The sequence below is a fragment of the Medicago sativa genome, chromosome 1 (genome assembly GCF_051527215.1).
Source record: "Medicago sativa cultivar Bolivia chromosome 1, Bolivia_mono, whole genome shotgun sequence".
Taxonomy (NCBI): Eukaryota; Viridiplantae; Streptophyta; class Magnoliopsida; order Fabales; family Fabaceae; genus Medicago; species Medicago sativa.
This window is the reverse complement of record NC_140749.1, coordinates 63,127,096-63,139,084: the sequence shown is the minus strand read 5'-3', so window position 1 is coordinate 63,139,084 and position 11,989 is coordinate 63,127,096. Positions and strand designations below refer to the sequence as shown.

Below are 11,989 nucleotides of genomic sequence, written 5' to 3'. Positions count from 1 at the left end.
CTGCTGAAATTGTTCTGCATTCACTTAGAATTTCTGTGTCTCAAAGTCATATCTTAGAAATTCTTAAGTCCATTGAGTCTGCATCTGATTTGTATTGTGAGCACCTCTGATTGTATATCAAGTGTTCAACCTTAAACAATTTTCTGTGTAATTTTGTTTAGTTAGGAAGTCTCTTGCAGTTGTGCTTGAGCAGGAAGTCTCTTGATTGTGTTCTTGAGCAAAGGAAGTCTCTTGCTTGTGTGCTTGAGCATTGGAAGTCTCTTGCTTGTGTGCTTGAGCATTGGAAGTCTCTTGCTTGTGTGCTTGAGCATTTGTAATCAGATATTACTCATAGTGAAATCTCCTTGGAAGTGCAAGGGGGACTGGACTACTTCCGGATTGTGGAAGGAACCAGTATAATTGCTTTGTGTCGTTCTTCTTCTTCTCTCTCTCTGTTTTATTCCGCTGCATTTAGATTCTGATTATCACTTCAGAAGCTGTCTCGCTTAGCTTCTGATCAGTGTGTTCAGTTTTTAGGAGAAACGAAGAATTTTTCTAAAACACAATTCAACCCCCCTTCTTGTGTTTTTCTCACCTTCACAAATTGTATCCCAATTTATCCATGAAATTTTCCTAACATCCTCACTCCCAACCAAATGACTCAAACTCAAATATGGGCTAACCAAATCACCTAAAAGTTAAACCTAATATTCTTTGCGAAGACATACACGAGACCAAACCGTAGAGCATGAGAAATGAAATCAGCCGGATAAACTGTAATATTAATTTATTATTTATTCATTTGTTTGTTAGGATAATAATTTTTTTGTATGTTTTGCCACTTTATCAATTTTTAGTTCAGCTCATTAAAAATCTGTTACGCATTCTCTAAATAAAAAAATACTCCCTCTAGTCTATTTCTATTTATAAGAAGTTTTAAATTAACAAAAGATGAATTTGGACTAAATACATCATTTTTAGTTGACCTAATGTCTCATAAATAAGATAGGATTGAGTATACATAGAACGGAACACAGGTGCTATTAAATCTAAGAGGAATGATATTTTGACAACCAATTTCCAACAACTTTTGGTGACAACATTTTTCCTCTCTTTCTATTGGACAATAACAATAGAGAGAGAAAAAGGAAGAGATTGAATAAAAGTACAATGAGAGTATGAAAGAGAGAGTTGTCACAAAAGTTGTTGAAAAATGGATGTTCAAATATCATTTCTCTAAATCTAATTTCGTACTATGTTGGAGACTCTTCTGACACTAGTGAAGAATTTGGCGCGAAATCTTGTGTGTCAAAAACAGCCATGGCTACCACTCCACCATGCATCGTTCATTCAATGCAATGAAGAAAACGAGAATTTCCCGAACTAACCCGAACGATCCATCTCATCATCTTCGTCAGAAGAAAGCTAAGTTCATTGCTCCTCATGAAAAACAAAACCCTAGATTTGAAGAAGAACCAGATCATTCTTCTCGCATTCCATTACAGAGAGAAAATGTTGCAACATGTAAGCTTATGAATTTAACCTAATGCATGCGTTCATGGCAAATTATTTCGTAACAATTGTTAGAATTAGAATTGAATGACTTGAATTTTGTATATTGTTTATTTATGCTGAGAATTTGAGGTGTGATTTTGAATTATTCAGGTGATCCGAAAACTTCTGAGTATGCTTTCTTTAAGAAATTGAAGAAGGATGCAAGTCTCAGATTTTCTTCTGCTCCAGGAAAAAAGGATGATGATTCCTTATCATCCAAGAAGCCTGAATTTGATGACTGTTTCAAAGGTTGGTTTAACTTGAATTATGTATTTGTTTGGACAAGCAGCTTAATTAAGCGCTTATAGCATAAGTGTTTTTCATATATGTGTTCACGTATAAGCTATTTTTGTAACATAAGATAAAATAAATCAAACTGTTTTCATATAAGCTATTCTGGAAAGCTTATGGTAATAAGCTGAAAACAACTTGTGGTCATGTCATAAGTTGTTACCATAAGTTTTCCCAAATAAGGTTTGTTTCAATTGGGTTATTTGAGTTTATCTACTGGCATAAGCACTTGTGAGACTATTTGAGAGTCTTATGAAATGTTTTCAGCTTATTTTCATAAGCTCTCGAACATAGTTTATGAAAACAACTTATAGCTCATATGAAAACAACTTAACTTTGAAAATAAAGTTGTTCATCCAAACAAGGCTATAGTCTCACAAATCTTTATACAAGTAGATAAGCTCAAATAAGTCAATCCAAATTGGCCCTGAAACTTTTGGTCTAACAATGTCATCAGCTAACCCCCTTAAAGGATTTATGCTGATGGCAAGGAACCCTAATTGTAGATGTACTGAAACCATCACTTAAAAGATATATTTTATGTTGTGCAGAGAGAACTGATGATGTTATGGTTGGGACTAAGAAGGGCGGCAACTCTTCAAGGATCAATCAAGACGTATCAACTTTTAAGATGGATTCATTCCGTTCACCTTCTGTTGGAGCTATGAATAAGTCAGGTGTGTGTTAGAAGAGAAAATTCCCTAATACTTATGATCATTATGTTTCACAATTGACAAAACCAATAAATAGAAAATATGATACTCATGAATCGTTCCTTGGTGTGTTTGTTGCTGTCATTTTTAATTATCAATGTCTTCTCCTACTTGCTAGTTATTCAAAAAAAAAAAAAAACAAATATTTTGTATTGTGTGGCATTTTTCTATTTTTATGATTAGAACATGCTTGTGTCATGTATTAGGAAGACTTCAGTTGTGTGAACTAGAAGGTGGTGAAATATTGGAAACTGTTCCCACCTCCATAATTTCAATTTTCAGTTTCCTGCTAAACAACAATCCTGTGTCAAAAGATCTTTTTCCTCTTGGTGTATGCAGACATGTACTCTATGAGCAGCATGCTGAAAAACTCTCAAGGTTGTGGACCTTGTGGTGACACCATCAAACCCCAAGGATTTTCACATGAAGGTTTGATTTTCTTCTTATTGACTGCTACGGTAGTACGGGGTTATAGGGGAAAAATGTGTGCAACAGTTGGAACATATATAGTTTATGTTACTCAGTCTTCAGTGCCAATCTTTGACTGGATACCACTCATTTGTTAATTAATCTTCACATGTTAAATTCATAATTTTAAGGAAAATGTGTTTTATGTAGCTGAAGACGTCCCATTTACTGATTATATTTGAGAATGTATTGATATAGTTTGTGTGAGACAATTTACTTCATGGTACTTCAGGAAACCAGTATGAAGATGGAAACATCTTCTCTAGAAAGAGACAGAAACTACGACAGTGTGTTGCCGATACCTTATTTCCTGATACTGAGAAACCATGTTCGAAAGGGTTAGACAAGTTTTTTCATTGATATTGAATATTTTTGTCGTTACCATTTGAATAAAATAGGGATTTTTCAGGCTTGATATTGTTTCCATGCTTCTTAGTCGCCTGTTTCCGATGAGCGCTGACTGCACAGAAAAAAATGTATGTTTATTTAGATGTCCTTCGTAAAGCTATAAATCCTTCAAATGACTTTCCTTCCTTGACAAGCGTGATCTTCTGTTCAGAAATACGAGGAACCAAATCCAGGAAAAATAGAGAGTGCTACCAGATACGATTTACTTGATTCTCGAGAGTCGGATGTTCAATTTAAGGAGCACTGTCTGATACCTAAGAGGAAACTTCTTGAACTTGAACCAAGCTCATACTTCAATGATCATATGTTGTCTCCTATGTTTCTCGAATCGGGTGAGAAAATTACTCCACAGGCTGAGTTTCCAACATATCATTCTCAGAACTTTCAAGCTCAGTACAGTATAACAGCACCCAAGTGCAAACTGAGTGGAACTCCAAGTTTTAGCACCTATGTCAAGGGTGACAGTGACATTACTTCTGGATTTCTGTTTAACGAAGTAGAAAATACTACCAGATATAGTCTGCTTGATTCTCAAGAGCTAGATTTTCAATGTAAAGAACTCCATCAGATACCTAAGAGGAAACTTCTTGAACTTGAATCTGGCTCATACTTCAATGATCAGATGGTGTCTCCTATGTTTCTCGAATCGGGAGAGAGACTTACTCCACATGCCGAGTTTCCAGCCTATCATTCTCAGAACTTTCAACCTCAGTACAGTATAACAGCACCCAACTGCAAACTGAGTGGAACTCCAAGTTTCAGGACCTCTGTCAAGGGTGACATAACTCATGGATCTCTGTTTAATGAAGTAGATTTTCAATGTACTGAACTCCAACAGATAACTAAGAGGAAACTCCTTGAACTTGAACCAAGCTCATCCTTCAGTGATCATTTGTTGCCTCCTATGTTCCTCCGATCAGTTGACTTAATTACTCCTCACACCGACTTTCCAATCTATCCTCACATGTCTCGACCTGTGTTCCGAACTGAAGCTGAAAGCGAACTTGGTGAGCTTCCAAGTTACCTTGACAAAAATGATGTAACTCGTGGATTTCTGTGTAATGAGCAAAAGCATGAAACTTTTACACTGGATCATTTCAATGAGCTGGGGAAACTTGAGAGAGAACCGATTCCTCTTCTTCTGGAAAATGCTTTTGATTGCACAAAGGATGAGATAAAGTTACCTGTCACTTGTAATTATGCAAAACCATATATGGCGCCTGCATTATCAATTTTAGACCATGGTGAAGACCCGATATCAAATGATTCATTAGGCGACTTCCACTTTAGGCCCTCACCCTTATTACTTGACAAACCACATGACTTCAATTCAGTTTTGGATTCTGGTTTATTGAAATATCAAAAGCCCCAGTTTGGAGATCATCTTTACAAGGATGATGAAGAAATGGACATGAATTGTAACCACACAGCATTGTCCTTCTCACACAATAAACACTACTTTAAATTGTCAGAAAATTTCCAGAATGAAGCTTCATCTGTTCAGGACAGCATATACCTTCCACCATACCATCATTGGGTTAGAAAAGCAGGTTCCTGTGACTACCATCATCGTCGTGATACGGAAGCCTGGCTTTCATCTTCACCTGGGTGCTTATCCTTAACCAGTTCACGATCAAATTACCGAAGTTCGATTTCCAGAAATTTACAGCTACCCGAAAGCGAAAATATGTCTTCGCTTTTTCATATTGATGATCATTATGAGCCCAAGATCAACGGTGGAGATCAGGGGGAAGTTCTTTATCATTTAAGTGAAGCCTTTGTTCAAATATATAACTCCTCATGTCTTCATATGTCCATGCAAAGAGACAATGGACGCCCATTTTCTCTGGATGACAGCGACAATATCAATGAGCAAGAGCAAAGACATGAGATGCTCCTCTAGACTCTAACATTCTCCGGGGAGTTTAATCACATGTTTTTGGTTAATTTTGGGTTGATATGCCATTAGTGTGTGTCTTTCTGGGAATACTGTAATTAGAATATGATATAGTTTGATAATTTGGATCATTATCACTCTCTATCTACAAGTCAAATTGAAAAAAATGGTTGCCCAAGTATCTAATTTTTTTAATTGATTGTGTATAATTGTCACATATCTACTAAACTTTCCCGTGATTCACTAGAAAAAACAATTAGTTTTTGGCATTATCTCGTGAATGAATAATGCTATAACGTGAAAGATCATTGCGTTAAGTAAACACCAAACTTAAACTCTAAATTATCTACAACTTTTTTCAGTGGGATCCTTTGGAGTGATCTTCATGCTACTCAAGATTTGATGAATTTAGTTACGCTCTTCTTAACTACTCTATGTTGGTGTTGGAAGGCAAGATGCACGACGTGGGGTATGTTGCACATGAACAATTAATTAAAGTAGATTAATATAATTGTTTTCTTACAATGGTTAAACAAACCAAGCATTATAAGTAAGATTTAGATTTGCTGTTATGTTCTATTTAAAGGGTCACTTTCAATTGCATGTGCAACTTGTACGTCACTCATAAATTAGAAAACGATGCATGACCCATTCAATATTTTTTTTATTTCCCTGGATTAAAGGCTACCCTATGATACAAATCTTTTGTATTTACTCACCAATAAATCCCAATGTTTTGTATATCTTGTCACATTAAAGGTAGCCCAAACAAATAATTATTGCAAAGTCAAGCCAACAAAATGAGGAAAGTTTGTTGGGCCTCAACCGATTTTACTTCTTTCTTCTGCTTACTTGTTTATAAACCTTTCTTGTTATCATTACTCCTTTTAAGGGATCTGCTTTAAAAGTATCTCTTTTCTTATGACACTATCTAATTGGTAAATTGTTCATATTTGAAAAGAGCTAGACAAAATGTCACAAGTTCCCCTGCTATTAAGTCAAGTAACTCACTTTGTCTATGTATTCCAAAAATAAGATATTATTTCATTAATTTTCTTTATTCTATATATCATGACTTACTCAACATTTATGTTATCTTTACTTACCAATATCATTTGGCCAAGGTTAGGTGACTGAATTTTTTATTATTTTATTTGCATATAAAATTGTAACAACTTCTTGTTTTTGTTTCAATGCCTAATTCTGCTATCAAACATCACAATTGAACATCTAACTAAAATTCCATCAAAGTTAGTAGAGAAAGAGATAAATCAATGGTAGTTTGTTGAAAACTAAGAGGGTTAAGATGGAGGACAAAACACAGAGTTAAGCAAAAGTAGAGAGACAGAGACAGAGAAGGAAGAAGGACAGCATTACAGCAAGCCCCCCATATCTCTCTCTCTCTCTCTCTCTCTCTCTCTCTCTCTCTCTCTCTCTAGCTGATCTGTATCTTTGTGTGTCATAAGAAGCATTATGTTACCAGTTGGAGGTTTCTGAATTGTCTTTAACATTTTGTTTATTTCCAAGTTGTCTGTAATAGTTGTACTTGTGATTTCTATAGTTTTAAAATATTGTTATGCTATTATATTATTCCTATAATCATAAATTACTAAATTGTAGCACCTAATTGCCATGCAGCTTCTTCACTTTCAAAAACTCAATCATCAAGATAGAAAAATAATGGAGAACCTATTATCAAGATGCATATAGAATAGACCAAGAAATGTCCAAAGAAAAAAACTCCAAGCACAGTCCATCTAATGTAGTTGCTAAATTAATGGGGCTTGAAACCCTTTCAAAAGGAGAGCCGAATTTATCGGTGATTAGAAGCCAAACAAAAGATTATTATCAAGACATGTATGGTCATTTAGGGTGGCCATTGAAACATTGGAAAGTGGAAGATAGGTTTATGATGGATGAGGGAATGCTTCGTGAAGTTCATCATCCAAGCACAGAACAGGTTGATTACAAAGATGGATATGAAACATGGATGCAATCTCAGAGAGGAAGGTGGAGGGAAGATGTTGATGAGGGGAAGATGGCTCTCGTTCGTCAGAAATTCATTGAAGCTAAATATCTGTCAACAGATGAGACGCTGCGCCAATCGAAGCAATTTGAAGATGCATTGGATATTTTAAGCTCAAACAATGAACTCTTGGTCAGGTTTCTAGATTCACAAAATCTTTATCAAATTCCCTCTACTCCACAGGATGATGCAAATCACATTACTCTTATCAAACCTTTGAAGATGTTTGGCAATGACAAATCTTCTGGAAAGAGTAAGAAGAAGGATAGGTTGATTAAGAAACCAGAAAATTATGATCAAGCAGCTGTATGGGAGAACAGGAATTATGGATACTCTCCGGAATCTACTCGAATAGTGGTATTGAAGCCTAGTCCTGGGAGAACAAATGATCTTAAGGCTTTGGTTTCTCCAACAAATCCATCGCCTCAAAGTTTCTATCAGAGAAATGGAGATGATAATGTACTTGAATCCATAGAAGTGGCTAAAGAGATTACACTCCAAATGCATGAAGGCCTGAGAAGCTATCAAAAGAATAAAACTTCACATTCTTCGGTATTCTCCAGTGGCTATTCCAGTGATGAGAACTCATTTGACAAATCATATCATGATTTGGAAGCTATGTCACCAATGCCAAGGCATTCTTGGGATTGCATCCATGTATGTGGCAGTCCTTATTCTACACAATCTTTAGGGCGGGCAACGTGTTCTCCTGAGTCCTCGGTGTGCATAGAGGCAAAGAAACGACTTTCTGAAAGATGGAACGTCATGACATCTAACGAAAAAGGTCATCAAGAACAAAGGCATGTGTCGAGAAACTCTACTTTGGGTGAAATGCTTTCTCTTTCCCTTGTAAAGAAATCTGCAACATCTGTAATTGAGAGTACTAATAAATACCAAGAAGAACAAAGAAAATCTGTTTCTTGCACTGAACCTTTCAAAGAAAAAATGAGCATTGATGATTCTCCTCAAAACAATTGTGGGTCGAATCCTGACCCTGCATCTTCAACAGTCTATGAACCTAGCCTCGGTGTTGATGATGCTCACAAAGAACATGGCTCCAAGGTGGTGAAAAAGTCAAAGAGTAAGAAATCATCATTTAAAGGGAAAGTTGCAAGTTTCTTATTTTCAATGAGTAAAAAGTCAACCAAGAAAAAATCTAGTTCATCTCAATCGAAATATGAATCCGAAACTATTGCCACCGAAACATCAGTTCCATCAGTAAATTCATCTGGAGTCCTTGGAGATAATGTGTCTCAAAGCTTCAATGTTGGTGGATTTGACGAGTCTCTTGCAGCTTTATGTGAATCAGTCTCTAGTGAACCACAAGAGGACATGATCACACTAGAGGTAATAGCTAGCTACAATTGTTCTGCATATTTCAATATATTATTGATTTTGTTCATTATGCAAGTTTTGTTTCTTCTAGTGATATTTATTTAGGACCTATTTCAAACTTAACCATTATTTAGGATCTTTTATCTAATTGCTGTTTAACCATAATTGTGAAATCTTGAGTTTTCCTATCTGTCTCTTCTCTTCCTAATTAATGGAATTAATATATCCTTCTGTGTGTTGGAATGGTGAAACAAATGAAACTTGTTTTAATAAACATTCTTGTGTACTTGTTGAAATTAATATAACTAACTTTTCTTAGTCAGCACATTGGCCTAGTAGACAATCTCCTCTAGTTTTTTTGGTGTAATAAGATAGTTATTTTTTCCAAAATGCCCTTGATAAAAACTTGTTTTATAAGAATCAAAGATGTTACTGAAAAATGAAATCTAAATTAATTGAAGAGTATTTTAGAAATGACATTGTTAAGTAGACTAGAATAAATTGAGTTTTGCTTATATTTTGGACCATCAAACTCCAAACATTTTGTGTGGTCTGAATACTACAGACTTCCACAAACATAGGGTTTTTTAGTAGCTTATCACAGAACCATATACCAATGAAATCTTTGATTTGTTTGTTTTCACAGCCTGGACTGAATGAGTCAAAGCCCTTGGTGCCAGAGATTCCAAATGAAAAACAAGATCGGCCTAGTCCAATATCAGTGTTAGAATCTCCATTTGAAGATTACAATACAGCTCATGAATCCTTGGAATGCACGAAAGATGGTCACATGGGTAATACTTAGGCCTTACCTCTTTCTTTATCAGTGTCTTTCCATTCCAAGAAGCTCTTATTTGATAAAGATCCTTAACTATTTGCTACTTTCTATATCATGAATTTAATTCATATGTGTGAAAATATTTACGCTGTCGATCAATCACCAAATCATTAAAAATGTCTGACTTCTATCGGAACTATTTCCAAAGTCACATGTATGATTGGTTGTGATTTATTGACAATACGTCAAAATTAAGATCTCCTATTATTATTATCCGAGTGACACTTGTTTTGTATGTATAGGATCACTGGCGCCGATGAAGTCCAATTTAATTGACAAATCACCACATATAGAATCAGTGGCTAGGACCCTATCATGGGATGAAGATTCTTGTGGAGAGTTAGCAAGTCCTTACTATCCATTAAAACCTCTAAGGACTTGTTCCTTAGACACTAAGTTAGAGGATCATGAATTGCTTATCTTAGTCCAAAAACTACTATCAGCATCTGGACTTGATGATGATCAACAACAGTATGACTCATTTCACACAAGATGGTATTCCCTTGAAAGCCCATTGGACCCATCATTGAGGGACATAAATGACAACAAGGACTGTACTCAGCCTCTTAATGAGGCCAAGAGAAGGAAAATGAGGTCAAATCAGAAACTTGTATTTGATTGTGTTAATGCTGCACTATTGGAAGTTGTTGGCTATGATGGATCAGAGAATTACTTCAAGATGTGCAGTGGGACCCACAGAAGGCCCTTCTTTGTTCAAGAGGGTTCATGTTTAATGGACCACATTGTGGCCCAAATGAATGAATTAATAGCAAATGGGATGAAGTTTGTTTGGGGTGGGGACAGTCACAGCCTGGTTGTAGAAAATGTTGTTAGGAAAGAGGTTGTGCAGAGTGGGTTGGTTGAGGTTATGAGAATGGAGATTGATGCTTTGGGGAGGGAAATAGAAGGAAAGATTATAGAAGAACTCGTCGAGAATCTTGTGCTCGATTTTACAGGCAGATGAGACGAGGGATTTCTAAATGTTGTCAATAGCAGATCGCGGAAAATTATAGTTGTTTGTTCAAATTCTGCTACGCTATAATGTTATAACACTACACCACTATAGCCACTATTTCACAACACTTCATACTAAATAGCGTATTGCAGAATAATAGCAATTTGTTCCAATTCTGCTATACATCGATGCAGCGCCACTATTTGACAACACTCGTTTTTCTGTTTTTAAATAATTTAATAAATATTGTTGTGATGTAACTCTATCATTGTTGCATTTTATTATATATATCCACATGGCCCTGTTCACCTAATTTATCAGTGCTACGAAAATAACTAGTACATATTTGATATTAATGAGTACATGATTTACATATAAATTAGCTATGCAAAATCAATGTAAATTGGTACAGCAACACAGCAAATTATTTCCTCCATATGCAGTGAGACCACAACAATGTACTATAACATTGTCACAGGTCACAGTCTGTGTTAGTACTATACTTATTTAACGATAACATCCATCAGTACAATAAAGTAATATGCAACATGCACGATGAATTCAACAGAATCGTTGTCCTCTTGCAAAATCTTGTTGGCTAGCATTAAACCATGGTTCATGTCATTATGATTGGAATGACAACGCAGAAGTGCAAATCCATATTGATTATGGTAGCTGCTAGGTAGCCTAACCGTTAAACAGTTACAGGTTCACATTCATACCAAACCACAAAATATATCATTTTTATAGAGAAGATTCAGTTTCCCTACTCTTAGTCTATTATGAAATTCTTTTCTTTTTTGGGATGGAAGATAACAAGTTTAACTAGTTTACACAGTAGTATTAAATGTAGGGTTAATTATGTTTTTGGTCCCTACAAAATTGCGACCTTGTAAGTTTAGTCCTTACTTAATTTTAATAGCATTTTTAATCCCTACAAAAAAAAATTTACTTATAATTTTAGTCCCTGCTAAAATAAATTTTGTTTAATTATCCTTAAACTCTTAAATTTTTTAACGATTCTTTTTATACAAGTTTAGAACACTATGAAAGGTTCATTTACTAAAATCTATAATTTTTTAACATGAAATAAATTAAATATGAATTTTTTAAAACGACAAAAGTTTAAGATATAAGTAACAAAAATATGGATGTAGAAATCAAATTTTTGCGATATTTTTTTCGGAGGACCTTTTAATAACGTTCTTAACACGCCTGTAAAAAATTGTTGAAAAACTTAAGAGTTTAAGCATAAATTAAACAAATTTGGATTGAGTAAGGACTAATATTGAGTGCAGAAATTTTTTGTAGGGATTAAAAATGCTATTAAAATTAAGTAAGGACTAAACTTACAAGGTCGCAATTTTGTAGGGACCAAAAACATAATTAATCATAGCCTTTTTTCCAGCTAGAATTCATCAGCATGAGATTCTCCAACCAAACCAACCACACATGGGACGTCTGTCAACTAAGAAGTTAATTTGTGGTCCAAGAAATGAAACACACTGATATTGATATGCAGTAA

At 35.1% G+C, this 11,989-nt stretch overlaps 2 protein-coding genes across 11 annotated transcripts; both read left to right on the top strand.

Annotated features, from left to right (window-relative positions):
- The first annotated feature begins 1,217 nt into the window (after positions 1-1,217).
- On the top strand, positions 1,218-5,488 carry LOC146956241 (uncharacterized). 5 transcript variants are annotated; one of them, XM_085727879.1, is made up of 7 exons: positions 1,218-1,503; positions 1,645-1,782; positions 2,376-2,501; positions 2,744-2,966; positions 3,238-3,343; positions 3,442-3,481; positions 3,565-5,488. In XM_085727879.1, the coding sequence occupies exons 4-7, from the start codon at positions 2,879-2,881 to the stop codon at positions 5,314-5,316; spliced, it is 1,986 nt and encodes a 661-aa protein (XP_085584005.1). In that variant the 5' UTR covers positions 1,218-1,503; positions 1,645-1,782; positions 2,376-2,501; positions 2,744-2,878; the 3' UTR covers positions 5,317-5,488. The 5 variants fall into 5 exon arrangements, with proteins under 5 accessions (XP_085584005.1, XP_085583993.1, XP_085583989.1 ...); XM_085727867.1 differs by having other exon boundaries at positions 1,220-1,503; positions 2,877-2,966; positions 3,238-3,292; positions 3,415-3,481; XM_085727863.1 differs by having other exon boundaries at positions 1,220-1,503; positions 2,877-2,966.
- Positions 5,489-5,586: 98 nt separating this feature from the next.
- On the top strand, positions 5,587-10,777 carry TRM20 (methyl-coenzyme M reductase II subunit gamma, putative (DUF3741)). 6 transcript variants are annotated; one of them, XM_085727850.1, is made up of 4 exons: positions 5,587-5,779; positions 6,949-8,683; positions 9,318-9,465; positions 9,752-10,777. In XM_085727850.1, the coding sequence occupies exons 2-4, from the start codon at positions 7,034-7,036 to the stop codon at positions 10,471-10,473; spliced, it is 2,520 nt and encodes an 839-aa protein (XP_085583976.1). In that variant the 5' UTR covers positions 5,587-5,779; positions 6,949-7,033; the 3' UTR covers positions 10,474-10,777. The 6 variants fall into 6 exon arrangements, with proteins under 6 accessions (XP_085583976.1, XP_085583971.1, XP_085583961.1 ...); XM_085727845.1 differs by lacking the exon at positions 5,587-5,779 and adding an exon at positions 6,061-6,307; XM_085727835.1 differs by lacking the exon at positions 5,587-5,779 and adding an exon at positions 6,061-6,312.
- The last annotated feature ends 1,212 nt before the right edge of the window (positions 10,778-11,989 follow it).